The sequence below is a fragment of the Talpa occidentalis genome, unplaced genomic scaffold (assembly GCF_014898055.3).
Source record: "Talpa occidentalis isolate TD23 unplaced genomic scaffold, MPIMG_talOcc4v2.1 talOcc4.6, whole genome shotgun sequence".
In the NCBI taxonomy this organism is placed as follows: domain Eukaryota; kingdom Metazoa; phylum Chordata; class Mammalia; order Eulipotyphla; family Talpidae; genus Talpa; species Talpa occidentalis.
The window spans coordinates 55822069-55848489 of NW_023604972.1; the positions used below are offsets into that span (position 1 = coordinate 55822069).

The 26421-nt window shown below is 37.8% G+C and overlaps 1 protein-coding gene across 1 annotated transcript in view; it reads right to left on the bottom strand.

Moving 5' to 3' along the window:
• Window positions 1-5219: 5219 nt before the first annotated feature.
• The window catches only part of GPRIN3 (GPRIN family member 3), a 74757-nt gene continuing 53555 nt past the window's right edge, over window positions 5220-26421 (bottom strand). The window contains exon 2 of the mRNA XM_037529949.2: window positions 5220-16293. Coding sequence (XP_037385846.1) covers window positions 13834-16179 — 2346 coding nt within the window. The 5' untranslated portion in view covers window positions 16180-16293 and the 3' untranslated portion in view covers window positions 5220-13833. The remainder of the gene's footprint in view (window positions 16294-26421) is intronic.

A 26421-nucleotide genomic window follows, 5' to 3' on the forward strand; every position in this document is an offset into this window, starting at 1 on the left:
AGCATATGACACTTAGGCCCGGGGAATCACAGAAAGGAGGGGTAACCAGAACCCAGTCAGCTGGAGACAGAGAGGTCTGTTTGGCAGGAGCAATGGTTTTGTTGAGCATGACACAGACAACACAAGGTACCTTGATAGAGGCAATCCAGAAATATATGCCACAGCCTTTTTCTTTCCCTGCCACCCTTCGGCATCTAGCACTTCTGATGGGCTTAACAATGCATAACAGGATTAAGGGAACCTGCAAGGCAAACCCTGTCTGTGAAGTCAGCCTCCAGTGCCCAGAGTGGGGTAAGTGGGGTGATGAATGGTGAAGGAAAGGTCTCCCCAAGATGTCCAGAACAGGCATTCCCACAATGTGATGTTTTGGCATGTGGATTATTTCAAGTTGAGGTCAATTGAAATCCTGCAGACTCACAAATAACTTTACTACTCCTTTAACTATCTAACAATAAAAATGGGGGGCATTACTCAGAACTAGCATTTTTATTAGAAATAACCTTTTTACTGGTGAAACCTTTCTATATATCAGGGCAAATATCTAATAAAGGAACATAAGATCTTCACCCTATGAGTCACCCTCTCCTCTCTTGAAGCTCCTGACTCCTACCCCATTCCTTACCTCAGGATACGTACTCTTATTTGCCCCATTAGCTTCAAAGTTTACATTCATGTGAATTCTCCAAACGTATTTGTTCTTTTCTCTTACTAACCTGGCTGATGTTTTGATTTCTGGATCAGCTTGAGGCGAACCTTTATGGGAAGGGGGAATTTCTTTTCTATTCCTACACTAGATAGAGAAGAGAAAAAAAAAAAGCTGTCCAGCACTGCTATATAAATTTATGTTTGCTTTAGTATTAAAGTGACTTAAGTACTTACCATTAAAACTACCATCAGCTGTTTCAGTGAAATTAAAATGTCAGGATACCCATGTTCTAGTTTCTGGTTTGAATAATTCAGATACACATTCTTGACTATAAAACTGAACTTTGGCATTTTCAAGTTCCTAAGTGAATGCTGTTTTCTTTTTTTATATATTCATTTTTTATTTATTTATGCATACAAGAACTGGGGTATAGGCCAGAGGCACGGCGGGGAGGGGTGAGAGAATTCACCAGAGACAAAGTAGGGAATAGAACAGGTGGACTGACTGAAATACACTGCTGAGGGGAGCAGTGGGCGAGTTGGGAGAGGTCTGCTGAGCCATGTGTGTAGCTCCCTGGCCGGCCAGGAATCGAACTCGTACTGCAGTGGTTGCAATAGCTTCACAGTGCAGTGCTTAACCCCTTGAGCTACCAGGGAGGCCCCATGAATGCTGTTTTCTATTGCCATGTAACAAGTTACCAGAAACTTAAATCAGTAAAACTTTGTATCTTGCTGTTTCTGTGATCACAAGTCTGGGCATAGTGGGCCAGGATTTTCTGCCCTGGGTGAAATCAAGGTGTTGGTCAAGGCTGCGGTTCTCATCTGAGGGCAGGAATACTCTTCCAGCCTCATTGGAAGAATTGATTTCCTTATGTTTGTAGGACTGAGTAGCTGTTTTTCTTGTAGCTATAGCTGGAGATTGCACTCCTCTTCTAGAGGTGTCTGTAGTACCTGGACTTGTCGCCTTCATTTGCAACTGATGACAGAGATGCCCGTTCTCTTCAGGCCATCAAGAGCCTGCATCTCTGACTTCTTCTGGGGCCAGGTGGAGAAAATTCTAGCTTCTAGGTCTGCCTAAAATAGACACCAATAATGTCTATTTTAAAGTCAACTGATTTGGGAACTAAAATATATTTACAAACTCCCTTTGTAGCAGAAATGATTGAATAAATGGGTATTTGTGTATATTACATGTCAAGAATCTCCACCTACCAGTAGAGGTCTGAAGAAATCTCAGTGAAATCACTGGAACTCTCAATTCAAGCTAATGGAGGGTCTCAACTTCAAAACCAGTGGTGACATGGGGGCCTCGGGATTGGAGGGAGTAGCAAATGCAGATGCCTTCAGAGGCCAAGCAAGTAGCATGGCTCAGTCACATGATCTTTCAATATTTTCTGTCCACTCAAAACTTTTTTTTGGGGTGGCAAAATTATCATTAGCGACATTGTCTTTCAGTTTTGGGGATATCCCTTGATTCAGCAGTTACAGGTCATTCAAAATTGCAAATATGGTCTTAATTAATTTAAATGCCCAATCTCATATAACAGTTATTCTGTTTATAACTGAAGTTTCTTTTTGCCAGCTTTACAGACCCATATGGCTGAGGGGGGTGTGGTTTAGATTCTTTTTTCTTTCCATCCCTCAGTGATTATATTTCTGTCAAAAACATGGTTGAAGACCACAGATAGAGGACAGAGGGAATCTGGAAATTTCAGTCCTTCCTGAGAGCTGTAGTTGTTTCCAGTTAAACTGCTCACGCAGCTTTCTGTGGCTTCTTTAGAGAAGCCTCTCACTGCATCCTTTCCTCCTCCCTTATATGTGCCCATTCACTGCTCATGGGTATGCACATAAAGGTGCATGTCATCTGTCTTCCTGTCTCTGTTTCCCTGTCTCTGTCTCTCCTATAAGCACATACTCACATCAACCCTTCTGCAGGGATCTCCAAGTTGCAGGTCTCTTAATGCAGGTGGGGTACTTTTTATCAACATACAGCTCCTAACTCAGCCCCTTGTGAATCTGGAAGGTCTCCTCCAGCAGAAATCAACTGTGGGGGATAGAGATTTATTAGTGACATTGAACATATTCTCCTACATTTATGATGCTTGCTTATACAATTTGACAAATCTCTCTGTATTGTGCATTTTTTGTAACTGCTTTGTAAGTCTTATTCTTATTTTCTAGATTCTAGTATTTTGTCAGTTATATGAGTACTCTTCTTAATTTGCATGTGGAGCTTTTTTATCATGTCTGTTTTAAATCTTAGTGTGGTTAAAGTTACCAATGCCTTCCATTTTTCCCCTCCTTTTTTGAATTTGTAATATTTTTATTAAAATTTGACTTTCTATTTTAAAAATTATATTTGATGTGACACTAAACAATTAAAATCTTTTTCTAATTCTAAAAGATCTGACAACTAAATGCTTGAATATATTATCCTTATGCTTTAAACAAAAAGGAAAATATTTTAAAAGTCACATTTTATTTCTCATAGTCATATTTAACAACATTCAGTATTAATCTCAATTTATAAAAAGTTTTTTTTTTTAAGTAGGAAAGAAAAAGGCCAGATGCCAGTCTCTTTACAATAGAGCAGTAGAGTTCAAGCAAAAAAATAAACTCAAAGAAATAGGGGGTGGAGCAAACTTTGTTTTCTCATGTCACTTAATCCACACAATTTTGCAGAGTCTGTATTAATAGTCTTGACTTACAGATGAATGCACTGAGCCTCAAAATGATTGAACAACTTGACCAAGGTATTTAGCTTTATAGTTGATATTTAAAACCAGACTTCTTTGGTTCTAAGCCTGGGTATTTACAACCATATCTCTTTGATTCTCCAATTTATATGTCTCAAGTATCTGCTACTGGAAAATAAAATGGACTGAAAAACAGTGTGCTTTTATACACAACATCACCCAATGTAGAAATACCAGGAAGGATATTTGGTTTATAGTTATTATTCTTTGTATTATATTGTCTTTGGGCAAAAGAAAAAAAAACACATAGATATTAAGCAAATACTTTCCAGTCCTTTAAGAAGTCTTATCTTGCCTCTAAACACCTATATCTTTGAGAGTATCATTCTATTTATGAATGGTAATTCAAGGTTCCTTTGCAGTTTGATTGAGATGTGTTAGTGGGAATATAAAAAGATATAGATATATCATCCCTTAGGTGTCAGTACTCCCACCAAGAACCAATTTGAGCACTTTCAGCTTCCATCTCGACAATTTGAATTTCAACTATGTTAGTCTTCTATGATATATTTAGAAGAGACAACTGCAGAACAATAAGAATATTAGTTGTGGGCCTCCCCATTGGCACAGCGGGTTGAGCGCCGCGCTGTGAAGCTGTCCGCAGCCTCTGCAGCACAGGTTCGATTCCCGGCCGTCCTGAGAGATACCCACATGGCGCAGCAGACCTCGCCTGCTTTGCCCACTGCTCCCTTCAGCAGTGTCTTCAGTCCGTCTACCTGTTCTGTTCCCCGTTCTGTCTCTGGTGAATTCTCTCACCCTCCCACGCCTCTGACTGTACCCCAGTGCTTGCATAAATAAATAAATCTTTTCTACAAAGCAAACATTAGTTGTAAGGGTCTCAAGATTTTAAAACTCCACAAACTAGCTCAGTGATAGTCTTTAGGTGGTGGTGGAGAAAAGTAAACATTGTTGGTATTCATGAGTTCATTAAGAATGTACAGTAGACTGAGAGTGGTCTATATAGTTTGCAAGAAACAAGAGGTATTCTGAGTTCGCAGATTATGCGAGAAGGTTGCTTCTGTGTTCATTGCTCAACATTAAAGATGTAGATGAATGAGAAAAGTTGGTTGGAAATGGCACCTAATATGACAAATGACTGCAAGTGGGACATAAATCCCTACCAGGCAGAAGACAAACTATCTCAGTCCCCCGAAAAATTTGCTCTATTTAATTTCTCCATGAATAGTATTTATATCTTTGGAAATGTATGAGGTTTAATTTTTCCAAGAATGAACTGTCTAAATGTGTAAACACAACAATCATTTTAAATAATCACTGTTAAAAGTTCATGGAAAACCCAGTAATTCATTTTTAAGATTTGGGGTTCATAATTCTTTCACCTTTTCACTATATAGTTTCTTGATGAATTGAGTACAATTCAAAGCAAAAGGGATAGACTTTAGTGTTAATTTTATTAATTGTATGACATGGATGGGCTTTTATCTCCTTTTAGAATCCCAGATTGCAAGATGTAGAAAGACTGGAACTGCACAGCATACACCTGGATGATCCTGGGCAAGAGGCAACTAATACTGCACATGAAATGGTATAAGCTTGAAAAAGGTGGTTCATGCTGCCACAAGGCAATTCTATCTCAATTAGAGGAAAACATGCTTTCATTGTCAATATTTTTCAGCTCCGCCGCAAAAGCTTAGCAAAAGTATGTCATATGGAAAATCAACTGAGTCTAATCAGCTAGCTAGAAGAACAATTTTGATATTAGTGAAAAAGGCAATAACAATAACAACAAAAGACAGTAAGTTTTTACTTTATATTGCATTTATTATGGAAAGTGAAATGCAAAAAATCATACTTGAAATTTTTTAGGGTAAAACTAAGTCATCAGTTGAATTTCAGTATCTTAAACATCCATTCATAATCAAATCTAAATGAAGGTGCTAGAATATATAATTCTAAAATCTTGATCTATCCTTAGATAAATCATAACATTCCTTCTTTTTTATAGAAATATTTATTAGTAGGTAAATTCCTACTGGGGATTAGAAACATTCTTAAATAAACCATTTTATGACCTTTGAATATAGGTATCATAAAAGACATAACTTTAAGTACTAATATTGCTACTACATTCATAAGTTGAATTTCATCTTGAATATTATTACTTCTTCAATGATTTAACATTACACTACACTTTTGGTCTCTCTCAGCTGAATATTTACACACATAATGATTCTCACATTGACAGCCATAATTTTTTTCAGGGTGATACTTAATAAACATTTCCCAAAATAATTACATAAGTTTATCTTTCAAGTAACAGTAAATACTGATAAACACACAAGATTTCAGGTATTCTGCTCATATAAACAAATATGTTTTTAGTAGTCAAAAAACCCTGCCAACTATCGTTGTAGTTGTAGTGTACTTATGGTTGGCCAAACTTTTATTTTTATCTAAGCTATTAAGATGTACATTCATTCTCTAAAACATGAATATGTATTAAATGGTACTCTTTCTACTGGGGAGTAGTTATATTTGCATTTTACCAAACAGAATTCTCTATTAATGGGCAAATCTGGTATTTCTATTCAAATCTTCAACCTTTTAACCAGTCAACATAATTTTTGCTGTTGTGGAATAAGGGTCAAATCAGACTAAATTTAAGAACCAGATCTGTTTTACTCTCTACTATAGTATTTACTTTTAGAATAAGAAGAAAAACTCAAATGGCAATTCACTAATTGGAATTGTGAAACGTTAACAAAATTTGTGCTGCACTGACATTCGCTGATTAATAAATCTAATCATATTTTAGAGATCAGGCAGCATTACCTGCTATCAATAATAGTAATTTCTTATTTGAGTTTATCATAATGAACCCCCAAGTGCTCATGTCCAATTACTCTACCAATATAGTCTATAATATTTTTTTTTTAGTCTGTAAATTTTTTAATAAATGTTCTGCTTGACTTCTCTTTGGTGTTGGTAAACATTGTTTTGTTGCTCTCAAAAGAAGAATGTTTGCATTCATTTTCCACTTTGTGATTATACCCTTTTGAAATCTAGGGATATCTCTCTAAATAACTGCAGGGTTTTACCAGTCTGTGCAAATAAATACATTAATACATGCACAAATGGAGTTTATAAAACATAAATTGCAGTCCCCAGTGTTTACCACTTCCAGGTTAAAAAAAAATAGGTGCTTAAAGAACAGCATTAAACCTGCTTGGGTACCAGTCTGTGCTTCCAAAAATTTCCATGGCACAATGGAGCTCGGCTTTCCTAAGCACTACTACATCTGCTACTAGGGAGGGAGTAACACTCAATAGGGGAGCATCAGATCCAATATTAATATATTTAAAACAGAAAAGTCAATGAAAGATAGTTTTGAACTAGCTTTAATTTGATATATATGAATATACCTGCATGAATAAAATGCATTTGTGTGCATATATATATATATTTGTGCATCTATGTGCATAAATATATATATGGGCTAGCTATTTACACTTATGATATGTATACATTTTTATGTGTAGAAAATGGAAATACACATTAATTAGCCCTTCTGAGGCTTTTGAACAACTGTTTCTCCTTCCTGCCTTTTTGTTTTGAGGATTTAAATAATTCATACAAGGTATGTACACAATCACACCCATAGTATGTACAACCTAGTCACACTTAACACAGAGAGGATGTGTGAGGAATGTAAATCATCCCGGTGGTCAAAGAACAGACCTTACCTGTGACTAATGGTGTGGTTAATTAGGTCTGGCATATTAGTTAATATGCCAGTGTACTTATTACTATATTCAGCCTTTGTGATAATTATTTATGTTATCTACTCTCAGAGATGATTAAAAAAAAAACAAAAACAGCCCTTTCTGACCTTCAAAAACAAGAGGACAAATTTTGTTACTGAATATACATACACACTCGTTGGCTTATTCATTTTCATACATGCGCCTACCTGATGACAGAATCTGACCTTAAAATGGGAAACAGCATGTTATTATTTTTCTACACATAAAAATAAAGACCCAACCACTTACAGACTCTACACACTTACAGAATGTAGTGACATACACGGCCAGCTATATTATGCATAATATATTGTTCACACACTAGTAGAACAGAGATAAATACATTAAAAAGGTTAGTCTTGCTACTTGTATTTCTCACTTGAGTTTTTGGGTCACATTGACCTTTTTCAACCTCAATAGAAGGTATCTCAGATACCTTCAAAACAAAAATTAGCCTCTCCTCTCCTCTAGGGATTGAGAAGTATGACTATAATACTGCAATCTCCTGATTTACCATCAGTTTAAGACATGATGGAGAACATTAATGAAACATAATTTAATTAAAGATGTGGTCTAAAATAAATGTTAAGAAATGTACACTAAAGTCACTGAGATAATAATAAACATGGGCAATCCCCTTCTACTCATTCAATAGTTTGCTCTATAGATTGCCTTTATAAAATATTAAAAAAAAACAATGATACAAATCAGAAAAAAAGGTTTAATTGCTTAGCAGTCTTAAAGAATTGACAATTTAATTTTTAAAGTAACAAAGAGTAATACTAGCAGCAATGACAAAAAGCAAGCTATCATTTTCACCCTGGAAATAAGTGGACGACATCTCCACATGTTAAAAATCAAGAAAAGTTAGCATTTCTATCCCATTTAATTCTCTTAACACTCTTAAACCACTAGGGAATCTCATCATAATTATCACCATGCTGGTTGATCATCAGTATCTTTTTCTGAAGTGTGCAATATGTGATTTTTATTCCTTCTGTTTTACAGCCAATTTTGAGTTCTAACTCATAAAGATACTTGATGAGGAGTCAGTATGTAGAAATGCTCATCTGAAACATTATTTTCTATAAGGCATTATTTGAGGCCCTTTTGGTACAAGTACTCTTGTTTTAGTTATTTTACACTTGGGAACCCATTTTCATAGCTAAGACTGGTAATCCTCCAGGCAGAGTTAATTGAATTGCTTTTCTACATGCTACTGTACAGGAAGAATAATCACCATATGTTAACCCCTCCATTCCAACAAAGTTTCCAGATGGAATAGTCTTGAGTTTTAAACAAAACTTTTGGTGACTCCTTTTCTGTATTGGCTAGCATTAAAACCAAGATGTTAACCATACTTTACTAAGGCTTGCTAATGTTGTACCTTTTTATGCTGCTCCTTACAAGTTTTTACAGCAATAAAGCAGGAATTATGTCTTTGCTTATTTTATCCTGTGGGTTACAGTCAGTCTTCAGGGAGCAAACCATAATTATGTAATGGCGTGCCTAGAATAGATGTACTTGCTGGTATAACTGCCTCTTTTTGGCACTTTATTGCTTGGCTTTAATTTCATATTCAACAGTCTTTAGTCACATGATTAGGTTTGAGATATATGTTCTTAAAAAAACAAAACAAAACACCAAACTTGTAAATAACATTTTGTTGCACTATTCTGGCCTCTACAGTTATTTCACCAAATGGTTATTTAAGTGTCCTTCATAATTATCATCACGTTGATATACCTAACAGCCAACAGCAACTTTTCAGGATTGTTTCTTATGTCTATCTACACATATTTACAGATGCACTGGATTTACCGTGAGAGAGGTTATTTGATTGTGGCAAGTGAATCATTTGGCTGGTGAGAGTTCACAGTTAAAAGTAGCTTTCATGACCTCTGCAGATGCCATTGATTACTTCTGAGACAGAATCTTTCCATCTTCTCCATCCTCATTTATGTCATTAGTCTTTGCAAATTATGCTTATTTGATTTCTGTTGCCGAGGAAAGTTTTTGTTTCCAGTAAAGTTCATAGAAACTGGTTTCAGTATTTACAGGAATATGTTTTCCCCTTTTACCAAAATGTCTACAATGTTGACATCTTTAATCTCATGTGTCTGCACAGATGACATAATTGCTTAGCCAGTTGCAGGATCTCATTATGAAGGATATAGTTACAGGATAGACAGGAGATTTGGCATTATCACCTGTTATTTGCTAGGTGGCAGCAGCCAACTCCTAGTTGGAAAGATGCAACCAAAAGAGTCACACATGACATCAAATAACACCTCTAACAGAAAACAAAATGCTCAGGTTGGAGTATAAAGTAGCGAACACTGAAGCAAATGTGGACAAGCCTTCTGAGTCACTTTGCGGACAAATCAAGGGTGGGGACAAGATTATCAGCTCATTTATCCAAGATCTGCATTATTATCACAGAGGGAAATTCACAGGCCTCATTTCGCAAACACTACTTAGGACGGAGCAGGAGGGAGTAAACAGTGTCATCCCCATGGCAGCATTTTATCAATAGACAGAAATCAGGCAGGTAGAGGCCTACGCAGGTTACAAGTGCCCAATTTTTAGTAAAAACACATGTACACATATGCAAACCTTTTCCTAATGTACTGTTTTCCTGTATACTGATTTTAAAAAGTACACAAGAGATTTGGTGAATTATACGGTACTACAAGTAGACACATTTGTTAACACTTTCACAATATGTAGGAGGAAGAGAAGACAATTTCTCACATTTTGGTTGCAAAACAGTAACAGAGTGGATACAGAAAGGTCAACAATTTATATTAATAGCATACTCGTATATACTCATATATCCTCTGTAAACATATTTTAAAGTCACAACATGTTCTATTCTTGATGTAGTATATACAGATATTCTCAGAATTAATGGAACTCACAGAAATGAGGGAAATAACTTTGGAATAAGCTAGAAACAATAAAACCTCAACATTCTGGGATGCAACTATTTTCCTCTTCTGCGTCTACTTTATTTCAATTTTGATATTTAACCTATAACATAGAACACTGGTATTCAAAATAATGAATATTCAAGATAATGAATATCAAATCAAGAATCATCAAAAATCAAGTTATATTCAATATAGATGAACTTATCAAAGTAGGGAAGCATACTGATGTAGTTTACAAAAATCTCATTTATAATGACATTTAAAATGATGTCAACAAATATATTTCTGGGTAACTTTCACCTAACAAAATGTTCATCTTCTGTCACTGATCTAAGACACAAAGGTTAATTAAGATTTTACTATGTGGGGGGGCTTCCCTGGTGGCGCAGTAGACCTCTCCTGTGGTGCCCACTGCTCCCCTCAGCAGTGTATCTCAGTAGATCTGCCTTTTCTGCTCCCCATTCTCTCTGGTGAATCCTCTCACCTCCCCTGCAACTCTGGCCTGTACCCCAGTTCTTGCATGCATAAATAAATAAAAAAAATCTATATAAAAAAGATTTTACTGTGTGTAGAGTAGTTGGTCTGTGGTATCGGAGCCAACAATCCAGAAAGACATATTGAGAAAAGCACAGAAGATAAACATGACAGCCGAAGCAATGACATTTTTCTTATGGTCATAAAACCAAAACCAATAATCAAATTAAAAATTCCAACATTCACCTTATAGCATGTTAACATTTTAAATGTGTCATTATCTAGTAAACATTATGAATCTAACTCATCTCTTATACTACTGGTTTCAGAAACATATTTATTTACTTGATAAAATATTTCAACAACTAAAATGCATTAAAAAGAACCAGAAACAAACCTAAAAGACACCAAGGGAAAAAACAACTTTCACCTCAAGTATAACTTGATGGCAAGGTAAGGAACAGTTGAATTAGTTTGAAGAGTCTGCCAGGAAAAATGTTGTGCAACTTCATTTTTGAATGAGCCTAAGCAGTTAACAAATAATGTACTGAATGAATGTCTGTGTGTATCATAGATCACAGTGATGGAAGCATGTCAAATAAAGGTTTTGTTGTGAGAGGACTTAGGGCATCCAAATACAAAAACACTGCTCCCTTGAAAAGGCTCCCAAACTTATTTATTCATTCAATATCTATTGGTGGTACTGCTTTAAAAAGCTGTGCATTCTGTAAGTTTCAATAAACAAAAAATGAGAAAGCTTTTGTGACAACCTCTAGAGTGTGCTGGAAGAAAAGATGAAAAATAAAAGACTTTAAGATTAAGAATAAAGATTAGTTCCAGCATCAAGGAAAATCATTTGAAGTTTGCTACATCAATATCAAGTTTTATAATAGTTTTCTCAAATTGCACAACTATAATATTGAATTTAGTTTTAATTTATTGAATTTAACTTAATTACCTTTATTAATTTATTTGATGTGTGATAAATGCCTACAATGATCTTAGGTCTCTGTTTCATATAACTATTTATAAATCATGGATTTACTCCAAACTAATGAAAATAAATATTATTGCCACATGCTGAATTCTTCCTTTTTTCCTATTTTATGCGGGGACAACCTGTTCTAGCCACCTCATGGCAAGGGATTACCTGGGGCCCACCCATCTGGAGTGGGTACTGTTGACAGCTGCTACTGTGTACACAGGGTGTTCTTTGTAATATACACAACATGTATGCCAATGTGTGAGTAGGGAGAGGAAAGAGATTACATTTTGGCAAAGGTATCTTCCACAGAAGTGACATCACTGCCACTACAAATGATACTGAAGGCCAGGTTTTAGATCAAATCCCTAATCATTAATAGTAACTTATTGCTAATTTGATCATTTCTATTTTATAATAGTCTTAAGAGAGGTCAGTAGGTAAGAAACTGAAAAATGTGCCTTATTAAAAAATTCATTCTAAGCTCCAAGTGTATGACTATAGTTAGCAACTCTGGCTCTATAAAGTAGACCATGGCCCATTTATAAGGGTTTCACATATAGTCCAATAATTCTCTTAATTTTGAAATAAATCAATGGCTATTTACTAATTTAGGTTGTGCCCCCAAGTAGCTTATGGTATTAAAGTTCAGATCTTTCCCACATATGTTCAAAATCTGCAAAAGAGAATTAAAATGAAAAAAAAATCAAAGCAGAAAATGTGAATGTACTGCTTAAGTGGTATTTATGCATTTTTGGAGAGAGACTACATGGCAAGCCACTATTTACTGGCTCAGCAAGGGAAGTGAGTTCAGAGAATGAATCAGTAACCCTCCCACATCTAATAGTACAATTTCCTAAATGCTAGGCAGAGACCAGCACTCTTCCTACAAAGAATCCCCTTCCTACAAAGAATCCAGGAAGGGGAGTCTTCCCACATTCATACTGGTCATTCCAGCCCAGTACCCTGAAAGACACTCGTGGGTAACAAGGACAGACTCCTCTTGTGGAGACAGATGAGGGCTGAACTCCAACAGGTATCTATGTTCTCAGCGGCCATTGTCTACCCACAGCTCAAACTGTTCTTTTATTGGGTTTAAAGGATAAGAAATGATGGTATCTCTTAAAATCAATATATTCGCAGAGGCTATGCTTTTACTATAGATTATAAATAGAAGCAATTAGATAACTTTATGTACAAAATCTATAAGGAAGCTTGTATTCTATTTGGTGCTGGCTATATTTTCTATTAGGAGCTAGTGAACCAAATCAAAAGAAAAACACAAACTGCATCCTATTTACAGGAGTCCAAATTAAACATACTGCTTTTGTTACTCATGAGGCTTTCTTTTTTTCAACTTAGAAATAAGAGTGTTTGGAATTGGCTATTTATAATTCCTTACCAGACATGTAATATTCTCAGTAGACTGTTTTGGGAGAACACATGTACAACACAGAATTTAGTAATATCAATAATTTGATTACTTTTTAAGGATTCAGCAGCATGTACTTCCTCTAGGGTAAGAGAATATGAATTTAATCTAGTCAGAATCACAGAACTGTACCTTGCATTCAGTGCAAGAATATCTGTGTATACATAAATTCATATTTTCTGTGGGCAGTATACTCAAAAGCTTAGCTAAGTTTTCTAATTTAACTTTCTTACATTTATTAACAGGTATAACGGGGCTTATAAGAAAGGGTTATATGTAGGTGTTTAGAAACATTAATTCCTATTTAGTGTTTTATGCATTTAAATGCTTTTATTTAATATCACCTGGTCTAGGAACAAGTTCAATTAGTTTCCATTTTTACATTATAGTTCTTATCAGCTATTTGAGTTTTCTGTGGTAACAGCATTCTTATTGCAATAGGACTAGAAATCATAAGTGTTTTTGCTAACAGTGTTTTTGCTATTTGTAATAAATATAAAGCAGAGATTTTAATGGGAATACCTTAGTTGATAAATTGAGGCAGTGATACAAAATAACATGTAAAATGATAATGCTAGTTTTATAAGCAATATCATATTAAAAAAAAAAAACTCAGGGAATATTATCCCTCTTAATTAAGGTCAGAAACTTTTAGTAAAGTTTACTTCTTTTCTGTGTTTTCCTGAATTGAAATATTTTTATTTATGGAGCCCCCGAAGGACCCCACAATTCTCAATAGACGTTTCTAGAGTTATTACTTGTTTTCTCTTCCTCATGTCTCAGAAAAATCTAATTACACTTTGACATAGACGGGCACTTACTAATCAAATATATACAGGAGCTCCCTTCAATCTAACACGGAAGAAGGGGCAGGTCGAACACAGCAGTTGGGGCGCCGAAAGTTCTGCAGCATGGACTGGAAAACACTGTGCTGCCTTCCTTTGAGCTTTTTATTTGATGAAGTATCCGAAGAAATGGATCTTCGGGTCTGGCCATTTTGAGCTTTGATTAATTTCTCATGTTCCCTGATTTGTCTTTGTAAATGGTTCTGGATGGCGATACCCAAGGACTCTGCGTCCAGCGATGCACCGTACACTTCCCAGGTCATGCCCTGCTCGTCCCACTTGACGTCCCTGACACGCTTGGACTGTTTCAAATGCAGCTTGGAGTCGGAGCCCATTTGCTTTTTCTTCTCTCCTGGAGTAAGTCCCACCTGAGCCGCAGCTGCTGTCACGTTTAGCTTTTGCTCCTTGAGGAACTCGCTGACACGGCTGGCCCGGCGCGGGCTGGCTTTGACTGAGCGCGAAGGGGTCCTCTTGCCAGAACCCGGGCTGGAGTCACCCATGGAGTCAGACGGCAGGTTCAGGCTGGCGGCTGTCTTGGTCTGTCTGTTTTCTTCTACAGCGCCCTCCTGGTTCTTTCTAACTGGGGAGGGTGCAGTTGATCCGGTGCCCCTGCTTTCCTGAGAGTTAGGATTGAGCAGGAGGGGTTTGGCCTCCCCACTTGCACTGATATGGGGACTATCAGTGCCACAGGGTTCTTGCTCTTTCACTAGCTGAGGAGACGCAGGTTTCTTCTCCATTGCCTCTTCTTTGAGTGTGGTCTCTAAGCGCTCAGACTGGTCAGCTTTGCTGGCAGGGCCACAAGAGTCAGGGAGTTTGCAATCTGGATCTGTTTTGAGGCCATTTTTGGTTTTCACTGCAAACTCAGATGACTTGGTTTCAAATTTCCCTAAGTCATTACTCGTTTCAGCTCGACTGTCTGCACTGATAGAAATCTGGTCAACAGGGCCAGCTTCCAGGGAGACAGAATTCACACTGTAGAGCTGTCTAGAGGTGGGCTCTTCCCTTGCGGGAGCCATTCCTGCTGACCTCCCATTCTCTTTACATGCATCCTGAGTATTAGTGGATGCCATCTTGACTGATGAAGTTTTAAGGACCTCAGCTGGTAGGCTCACTGATTTACCTTCCCCTTGAAAAGCTGAGGAAACAGCTGCAGCTGCTTGGGCCTGGGCCTCTGGCATGATGCCAGGATACTGACCTGGCTCCTGGAGGGCCTGCGTGTTGTCTGACAGCTCCAACAAGTGAACCCCGCTTCTGCTGCCGTGGCAAATGACATGCAGCTGTTCTTGTTGTTCTAAATGCCCAGCAGCAGGGATTTTCTTTAAGAAAGCAGCAAGGATGCTGGGGCTGGTGGAGACACTCCTGCTCTCGACACTTGCCACGGCCTGCACTTCAGCATCTTGCCGAGCCCTGCCGGGCATGTCCTGGGGCTCACTTTCAACTTGGTTGGTCATTGTACTTGCTTCTTTGAACTTTGACACCTGCTGCTGTGCTGGCAGCAGCACCTTGTCGGGATCTGAAGGAAACATGCAATTTTTGCTAGGGAGGTGGGGTGGCTGAGGCGTCATGATCTGGGTATCTGAGGCAGTGGCAGAGAGCTGCTTGTTCCCTGAACATTCATCTTCTTTTGCTGGGGATTCACAGCGCTTTGTCTGTGAGTCACAGATGGCTTGCTGCCTTTCCCCTTCAGGTTTGCCTATGGGAGAGGAGGCATCACCACAATCAGACTCCTTGGCTGCTATATTAACAGTCTGCACCATTTCTTGGACAGTTTCTTGAGAAGAAAACTCACAGAGCACTCCGTCATTGCTGCTATTCTTGATGCCTCCTGCAGGACAGCTTGATTTCTCAGACTGATCTCCATCTGAGGTTCTCTGTGAACTTACCAGCGTGGCTTCAGGTCCTGCTAAAGGACTGGCATTGGGCTGGTCCCCCGGACTGGCCTGGTGGATGTGTTGGTTGGCTGGCATTGTAAATGCTGCTTGTGTAAGATCCCTTCCTGCTGCAGAGCACGGGGTTGGTGCTGTGGGTCCACTGTTTTCTGTTAATTGAGTATTGCAGGGAGAGTTGAGTGTGGGAGATGCTTTCTCCACCTCATTGAAGATGCCAGGAGAGGACATGTCTAGCTGAGTGGTCTCATGCTCACAGACCTGCATCAGGGTCTTGTCAGCTGCTCTGGGACTAAGGTCTTTTTGTGCAAAAGAGTGGGAAAAGCCATTGGTGTTTTTACACAGGAGGGCTGGTCCAGGTTGCGGTGAAGCTGACTTCTCCTCTCCTAGGTCCTCTTCTTTTCCAGAAGCTTCAATCAGGAAAGTTGTAGCTGATCTCAGAGGATCAGGTACAGTCCCCATGGAATTTCTCTTGAGGAAAACCTCTGAACTCTCCCCTGAGTCGTGCTCCCTCTGGGATGGAGTCTTATCTTAGAGCGTAGACACAGTCAGGGCTGATTCCTTTGAAGGATCAATCTGCAAATCAAGGCAACAGCACCATTAATATGACACAGCATGGAGGGATTGAAAAATATACCACATTGTCACTTGTCTAAGATATTAGCAGCATATTAAGACTTTCTTGCCTATAGCTATTGATATAAAATCATATCTTGTGAAGAAAGATTTTAGAAAAAAATCTTACTAGTACAAGTATTATTTAGATATATTAGCTGCTGCTTGCATCCCACCACATCTAGCAAATAGGTTTTTTTTTTTTTTTAAGATTTATTTATTTATACAAGCACTGGGTACAGTCAGAAACTCAGGAGGGTGAGAGAATTCACAGGAGCCAGAGTGGGGAACAGAACAATACACTGCTGAAGGGAGCAGCGGGCACAGCAGAAGTCTGTCGTGCCATGTGGGACCCTTCCTGGTGGCCAGGGATCAAACTGGTGCTGCAGAGGCTGCGGGCAGCTTCGCAGCCCAGCACTCAACCACTGCACCACCAGGGGAGGCCCTAGCAAAGAGGTTTTTAATGTATTTGCCTCAGCATTTGTGATACTCCAGTTATTTGTGCAGTCTGATTTACCAAAGATCAAAAAAAAAAAAAAAATCCCTAAAGCTACTGTAATCAAATAAATAAATATTGAAATAGGCCTAAACAGATATGTAAAATACAATACCTAGAAATAGACACACAAATAAATGAGGATTTAATAAATAACAAGAAAAAGACATGGCAGTTTAGTGGTTCAAACATAGATTATTTAATATGAGACTGTCAAACTTTATTCAACAGGAAGAAAACTAGGTCTTTTTCTTTCACCAGTTCCCAAACAAACCCTAGATGAATTTAGATGGACAAAAGTTAAAAATGTAGAAAAAATAATTTATTAAATAAAAAAAAATCCCGCTAAAGAAATGTAGGAACCATATAGTCTAGGGGCAGGGAGTTTAGGCTTCTTTTGGTGAGGCAGAAAATACAAGAACTGTAAGAGAAAACATAATCAGAGATGATGGAATAAAAATGAAAACTCTTGCTTGGCAAAAGAACATAAACAAATGCAATAGATTTGAACCAAAAAATGTTTGCAACCCTAAAGAACATACAAAGTTTCTTTAATATTGATAGAGCTTGAAAGTTTACAAGGAGATAAAATAGTTTTTTTGCAAAATGGATAAAGTACATCAAAATTTAATTTATAAGATATTTAATGCAAACAGTGAGTGAGTTTTTGAAATATGATCAAATTATTTTATAGTTAAAGAAATATAAATAAAGTAACTGAGATTTTACTTTACTCCTATTGAATTGGAAAAAAAAAATTAAAAGAGAGTTATAACATCATGGACTGGGGTGACCTAATGCAAGGAAGTATTTTTGTGAATTGTAGGTACAAAGCAATTTAGTTTTTAGAATGAAAAATATATAAATCCTTGCTCTGTTGATCCCAACTCTATCAATAGAAATAAAATAACAGCATATATAGATATAGGTACAGGAATGTTTATTGAAGTAGTATTTGTGAGGTGAACAACAGGAAACAATCTATTTTCATGAATAGTTTGAGTCGTGCTCAATCTAGAATAAATTATGACATACATATTGAAGAGCATTATTCAACGATTGAAAGGAGCAATTGATTAGTCTAAGCTTTTCACTTGAGAGGTGTTTCCCCAAAGTAAAATTAAATGAGAAAAGCAAGGTACAGAAAAGAATGTTTTCGTTTTTATAAATCAGTAACCTAAAACACTACGTGTGTGTATACAGATATTTTTATATGGTCATATAAATTCTAAAAATATTTAGGATGAGACATGTTATGTGTGAAATGAAGGAGTATGGTGATTTGGAAATGGAAAACAAGAGATGAGGACATTCAAATGTGGGGAAATAATGGATTTTAATATGTATGCCAGAAAATTTATATGTGTACGTGTATATATAAGCATCTTTTGGAAAGGATAACCAGGTTGTATGGATAAAGCAATGGTTGAGAAACTAGTGGATGGCTGTTTTTATATTACCTCTACCACTACTAGCTCTGCAAACTCATGCTAATCGCTTAACCATTGACATGATTTCTAAGGCTCCTTCCCACTTCCAAATTCAAGGATCCTACTTCTTTGCATGTGCCAGATAATTCAAATAGCACAATCTTTTTTTTTTTTTAAAGATTTATTTATTTATGCATACAAGAGCTGGGGTGCAGGCCAGAGATGGGGGGAGGGTGAGAGGATTCACCAGAGACAGACTGGGGAACGCATCAGGCAGACTGACTGAAATACACTGCTGAGGGGAGCAGTGGGAGAGACAGGAGAGGTCTGCTGTGCCATGTGGGTTAGCTCCCTTGCCAGGAATTGAACTCATACCAGAAAGCTTCATAGTGCTGCTTCTTAACCCCTTGCCCCACCAAGGGGGGGCCCTCAAATAGCACAATCTTAATGCAGGAATTAGACATCAAAATAAGACAAAGGCAAAAGTGGTTGGGCCCAGATTTTGAGAATACATAATTTCATCTTTTGTTTCCATGTTATTTGGTTGCTCTACTATCACATGAAGTTTAACAGTAAATTGGAATTATTTTTCTGCCTCAAAGCAGCTCTCCTTCTAACTCCATAATTCATATGAATGGATTGAATATTTTTTCTCCTTGGTCTTGAATTCTCTCTGCTTAATTAAATCACTCCTAGGTTTATGTTCCTTTTCTTCCTTACTTGAGTTTTCTGTTGCAATCACTCTGTGCCCCAAGTCCATCTTTCCTCTCCCTCTTTTTATGTGCCTTTATTATATCTTTTCTTCTACTCCCTGTCCCCTCAGCTGCAAAAAGCCTCGCTGTTCTTCAAGGCCCCATTCAAATATCATTTACTTTCTGATGTCCTCTAAAGCCTTCATCATAAAGTCTTTTAAAAATCCTACAGCTATAGTCATCTTTGTCCTTTGTATTGTGCTTTTTATGTGCTGCTTTTTACCTTTGTTACTTGTATAAATGTCTCATTTCCCCCAAAGTAATTCAAGCCCCAGGAGGGAAGGGGACAAGCTTATTTATTCTTTTCTGTTCATGCCACAGGACACACTACAGGGTCTTCAAATTAGAAGTTTTAATTGATCCCATTTTCCTCTAAAATAGCCATTATTAACATCCTGCCAAACTTCAAAATAGCAGGAAGTTTTAACCCATGGCATTAACTATTAATGAAAACACAATTATAAAGTGTTGTTTTGGAAGTAAGAAAATGGTTGTATCTTATTTATTAAATTTTATGTATCTGTAATCAGGTTTAGAATATCAAAGATAAGTACATAGGACACCTGTTACAAAAAGCTCTCATAAAACCAGGAGTACAGAATGTCTTCTGTTTTATGAGTTTGGAGTCAAGAAAGCTGGTTTGACAAGAGGACTGTAAAATACGATGTTCAAAGTTCAGCAACTAAAAGTTGGAAGAACGCCTTAGAAAAAGATGACAGACTTCATAAAACTCTCAAAAAGTCAACTGCATTTACTTCCATTTCCCACAGATAAAAGATTGTACTAGTTTAACTTTTAAAGGTTATTTTGTTTTGTTAATGAAGGCTAAATTATTCATCAATTCAAGAATCAAGAAGAAAAGCCCAGATTGCTGGCTAACACCTGTAATTGGAAATCTCTTGATTTATGGGTAGATAGGAAATTAACCCAACTCTCAAACATATCTGCTAATGTAATTGTCATAGCACCTCCGTGTATCCAGGGAAGATTGCCTAAACTGTGAGACTATCCCTGGCCCCTAATTTCTCCTCATCTCCCCAGCCAAAGAACAGGTATCTATCATCTCCAATGTTAGACACATATGACATTTCATAAGCATGACTACCTGGTGGCTTAGAGTAAGGAGGTTATGTCTTTAAAATCGACAAGGTTCCCTTATACTACTACTTAATAATCTCTGAAAATTAGGTTGCAAGTAAGTGAACTTCAGACTGCAAGACCCAGTGTGTGTGTGTGTGTGTGTGTGTGTGTGTGTTTGTGTGTGTGTGGTGTGTCATGCAAAGTTTTTCCTTCCCTTCCCTTTTTTTCCCTGTCACCTCATTTATCTTTTGAATTGAAGAGATCTTTCACAGAAATTAGATTTCTCTCTTCTTGATTCTCTTTAAAAACACAGGAGTTTTGATTTGCATTTCTCTAATAATAAGAAATGATGAACATCTTTTCAAGTGTCTGTTGGCCATCTGTATGTCTTCTTTGGAGAAATGCCTATTTAAATCCTCTGCAAATATTTTAATGTTTTATTGTTGAGTTTTATGAGTTCTCTGTATATTTTGAATATTAACCCCTCTGTATATTTTGGATATTAACTCCTCTCATTCAGTAGGAAGTCTTCGTTTTAATGTGTTTCTTCCACTATGCAGTTTTTTTTATTTTGATATAGTCCCATTTCTTTGTTTTTGCTTCCCTCTCCATTCCCTTACCAAGTACCCAAACATATCCCTAAGGTTGATATCAAGGAAGATATTATCTGGCAACTGTGCGAGTAGCTATTGTCCAAAAAACAAATAAAAACAAGTGTTGGAGGAGATGTAGTGAGGGGGAACTCTCATATATTCTTGGTGGGAATGTAAATTTGTCCAGTCATTATGGAAAGCAATATGGAGATTCCTCAAAACATTTAAAATAGTAATTCCATATTTTCAGCTTCCTAGTATTTACCTGAATACTCAGCTTCTGAGTATTTACCTGAAAAATATAAAACACAAATTCGAAATGATATATGCACCCGAGTGTTATTGCCACACTAAAAACAATAGCCAAGGGCTGGAAACAACCTAAGTTTATTGATTGACCAATGAATAAAGGTCACACACACACACACACACACACACACACAGATACTATTTAGTTATGAAACCAGAAGAAATTCTGCTAACTGCATCAACATGGATAGAACTAAATGGAATTGTGCTTAATTACATAAACCAAAAAGAAAGAGATAAACAACATATGATTTCATTCATATTTGGTGTAAAGAGAAAACAAATAGATGAGCTAAGTGAAACAAAATTAAACTTTTGTACTATAAGACCAATTGGTGATTAGCAGAAGGGAAGATGGTAGAGGGATGAGCAAATCAGGAAAAGGGACAATGGCATAGCAAAGGATAGATTTGGACTTTGAATGTTGAGCTTCTTGTGGTCTATACACAAACTGATTCTCTACAATGGATGCCTGAGCCTTATAAAGTGTTAAAATGCAATGTTAGTTTAAAAAATTAACAAAATGAAAACGAAACAAAAACCCCTCAAAATTAATGCACTTCTAGATGGTCACCACTAGGTGGCGCTGGCAAGGCCTGGTCCTTTGATGGCATGCAATTTTCAGGCGGCCATTTCCAGCTTGCCTTGCTTCACTTCCTTTATATTACTTACTTGGGCTCCTGTAGGTAGCTAAATTTGAAAGCACTGTTCCAAGAGTACTGACAGAATAGATTTCCTGACTGAACTTTTAGTCCGCTGAGGACAGTTTGAACATGAACCCTGGGGTCACAATCATAAGATTCAAATATCACTTCCACTAGTTATTTCTGGCCCTGTGATTTGGAGCAAGTAATTTAATGCCTCAGGGTTTCCATTTAATCTATAGAATTGAGGACAATAATGAAACTGCCTCACCAGGATGTTGTAAGGAATAGATTTAATGTCTAGAACAAAAATCCTCTTGGCACATATTAAACACCCTATCAGCGCTTCATAGATGTGTCTCATTTGAAAAGCTCAATATTTTCAGCTTGATCCCACATTGAGAACGATCAGTTATCAAGGGTGGGAGGATTCTCTCTAAACTGGTTTAGAAGGATTCTTGCTAAAACTGTATTTTATAAGAACAGACATGAAAGCCAAAGACTGAGACCTAGTCAAGAAGAGGCTCAGAGGAAACTGACTAAAGTTTGGACAAAGAGGGTTTCTTTGCCAACCTGCACTTGTGAAATGGATTTCTTTATAAGTCTCTGTACATTATGATTTCCTTCTGAATTGGGCATGAATCACACAGAAGCTAGTGGCAACTCTAAACGATTTTGCTTTAAGTTTGATTGGAACTGGACTCTTGATAGCAGCTCTCTTTAGTGCTCTGACCTTAAAATCATGATCAAAGCATGAAAGCCTTGTTCAGCAGTGCGGCCAGCCTGAAACTAGGCCCAAAGGTCAAGTAACTGACTCTAGGTTGAGTACCTATAATTTCTGTTGAATTGAATTCTAGCGGATGCTAATGCTTGGGCCGCATCCACTATGCTTCTTTATTATCTGTTACTCTGGAAAGAAAATGAAAGAAGGGAAAATTTAAAAAGAAGGAATATATTTTCTCTTTCCAAGTAGTTTGCAATGCAGGAAAAACCAAGCTGTCTTGTACGCAGACTACAATGATGCTTATAATGGGTTACTTTTTGAAAAACCAGACTTGTTGAAAACCAACACCACCACTGCTCATTCTGAAAATAAGGGGTTCCATTACTATGTTCTGCTGCCTACTTCCATATTGACACCCACACTTAATAAGACGACAGCAGGGAATCAGAGCCCTTTGTGACTTCCCTCACAAAGTGGGTGGGCAGAACACTAGACAGAAAGGATGGAGAGAGGTTTGGTAGTCTGAGACCAGCAGGTTGCTGATATACTGTATGTAGCTCATGTCAATAATCCTGTGGGCAGCAATTACCTTTGCCCACTACAGGGCTGCCACAGTGCTGGAATGTGGACTCCAGGCTGTCTTTCCATCTCTAGTGAAATTAAGGAAGTGTTACAGGGGGCCTCCCTGGTGGTGCAGGGGTTAAAGCCTCAGCGCTATCAAGCTGCTGCCAGCCATTGAAGCATGAGTTCATCCCCACCAGAGAACAAACCCATTGGCACAGCAGACCTCTCCCAGTCGTGCCTGTTGCTCCCCTCAGCAGTGTATTTCAGTAGATCTGCCTGTTCTGCTCCCCACTCTGTTTCTAGTGAATCCCCTCACCCCCCATACCTCTAGCCTACACCCCAGTTCTTGTATGCATAAATAAAAATAAATAAATAAACCTTATAAAAAGGGGACTTGGGAAGTTCCCCTTACAGGGACTTGGGGAGAAACTTGGTGGGTACCTCCGTCTCCAGACATCCAGTCATCTGACTGCAGTTTTAGCCTTCACATGGATGAGGCAAAGATGTTCAGAGAACAGGGAAGCAAAAGGTAGATGACTATTAATCCTTAAGAACAGGAACAAGAAAAAAATATCTTTTGGAATCCTAATCATTCTTATTTTGTTTGCTCCCTGTAATTGGGAAGCTTTGTTGAGATCATTTGCATTCTAAAACAAGTAATCCCATCAGTGCACAGTTTTAAGGAGAGGTGATTCAGTCCCAGGAAACACCCACGGGCTAGGAAAATCAGTTCTTTCTTTAAAAAAAAATCATACCTGCACACTAATAGCTGCCTCAAATGCACTTTTCAAAGATACTAGCTGAAAAAGTAGTTTTTCTCTTTGAACTGCCTCTAAAACAAATCAGATAGCTGGAGAGAAAGAGGCTGCTTTGCTTAGTGCCACTAACAGTGTCATGAGGAATTTCATGATAACGGCTACTTTAATGGCTCCTGAGAGATGGGCTGCATCCCGTCTCCCCAGCCAGTTCTTTTGTTCTAGAAAAAACGAATGCATGGCCTGTTATCTCCCTGACTTCCACTGTGAGCAGGACTGGGCAAGATCCAAGAAGTAAGAAAGGGCTTTAAGAAGCAGGAAGATCACGAATATCCTCCCTCTTTGTCAAATACGATTTAAACAGATGGCTTCTAAGTTCACAGCAGATGAACAGCATATGGCACAGCAGACACTTATATATTGCTTTCTGTATTCCAGACACTGTTCTCTATGTGAACTTACTTAATCCTCAGAGCAAGTCTGGAAGGTTGTTCCTACTGTGAGCTCCACTGTGCAGATCTGGAAACTGAGGCAAGGTCGTGCAAGCAATAGAGACCAGATTTAAATATAGACTATCTAGCCCAAGAGCCCACATCACTAACAAGTTTTTTCTGGGAGGGACAGGTCTGCTCTGTGAATACAAGAATTGTTAGAAAACAGAAAACTCAAATAACATAACCTTCAAACTACAATAAATAGGCCTACCCCCAAATGTTCATAAAAGCTCTTTCCAAGATGCACAGGGCAGGCTTTCCAGTGTCACCTGGGCACATGTCGCTTAGGTCCATCAAGGCCCTGGGGGTCTCATGAAAAACTTACCTTTACCTTAGAGAGTGAAGATTACCCAGATTTATGGTCATCTCCAGAAATAATCTTTTTATTGGAGAAACTTATTCTAAGGTAGGGTAAACATGTAGAGCATCTTGTTCCATCATATGAAGTCAACCTGCCCTCAGCATGCAAAGATTTCCTCCACTCTCCTTGATGCCCTAGATTGCTATTTCATTCCTTAGCTATTCAACTTTACAAACACATACTCCTTCATCCTAGCTCTTTTCTTTTTCTTTTTTTTTTAAGATTTATTTATTTATTTATACAAAAACCAGGGTACAGGCCAGATGCGGGGGAGGGTGAGAAAATTCACCAGAGACAGAGCAGGAAACAGAACAGGCAGACTGACGAAATATACTACTGAGGGGAGCAGCGGGCAAGACAGGAGAGTTCTGCCTCGCCATGTGGGACAGTCCCCGGCGGCCGGGATGGAACCGGCGCTGCATAGGCTGTGGACAGCTTCAAAGCACTGAGCTCAACCGCCTGCGCCACCAGAGGAGGCCCTATACTAGTTCTTTTCCTAACTGATTTCTGCCTTTTGCCCAAGTTACCACCACATTGTGGGATTCTTTTTTAAAATCCACAGCTCTGCTTTTCTTTGGCAAAGGTGACTTCCAGCTAGCCGGTGGGTACATAAGTGGAGAATCCTCTATTTTGCTGCAGACTGAGGGCATATTGATAATTTCCGTTTTGAGCTCATATTAAACATTGGCAAGGAGTATCTCCTCAAGTTTCCACCTTGGGTCTTTAATCATACTGAATGATAGGTAAGTGTCTGGTGGCAACATTTAATTGATGAAAATATGCATGAAAAGATGCTGTTCAGGGAGCTGGTCAAGTGGGGTTCTTCTACACCCATAGAACACAAGGCCAATTGGTGCTTGGTTCCTGAGAATAAACGTATCTTCTCCTGAGGTCAGGAGCTCTTTTGGGTTTGGTCTGTGAGTTATGATTGAGAGAGAGAGAGAGAGAATCAATCTGTCACTCTCCTTCTTTATAGTCTAAAATACTAAGTTAAGCATCATGAATTGCTTAAAAGTTTTGACTTTTTTCCTAAAGGAGATTTCAGTCCTTTTGAGGAAACAAGCAAATTCCATTAGAAGTTGTAAGTGAACAAGACTGTATATAATTGACTAATCTTGTGTGATAAACACTTTATAGAAGTTTAAATTGAAGAAAAGTCAATATTCTTATTGAATTGACAGTTCCCGGTAGAGTTCTTCTACAGGCTAGAAAAGACTTGCCTGTATACGTTTAAAGAAAAGTGAATTTTTAAAAATTTTTATTTATATATGTGTATTTTACTTTGTTTTTCATTTTTGTACATTGTTTGATTTCTCCTCTGAGGTGTAATCCCCATAAAATTCCCACCACCAAGACACCCGTGACTCATCACCGTAGTCTCTTGTGCTCTTTCTGCCCCTATTTTAATCTCTCTCCCTCTCCCTTCCCTGCTGAATGTCTCTGATTTATAGTTGCCTACTAGTTTTGTCCTTTTTTTCTTTTTTTTTCTTTTGATCCCTAGTATGGTTTCTCTATGTTCCTCCTGTAAATGAAACCATCCGATATTTTTTGAAAAGTGGATATCTGAAATTAAGAGAAAGGTGAAGCAAATATGAGTAAAAAAGAATGTCTCTGATTAAAACATAAAATACTCCTGCAAATCACACTGAGACAATTAGGGTTTGCCTCAACTGGATATTAGCATCCAATCACACATTTAATAAGCTGAGTGCTTTCTCTGAGCCAGATATTAAGGATAAATAAGACACACACATGTTTTTGAGGTGCTCAAAGTTCCTGAAAATCATTAATTTCAATTGTAGGGGAGGAGAGGAAATTTTCCCCTTGCCCTAGGTTTTCTCAGATTGGTAGAGCAAACAAATTAACATCAGAGAGATTAGTAGGAAA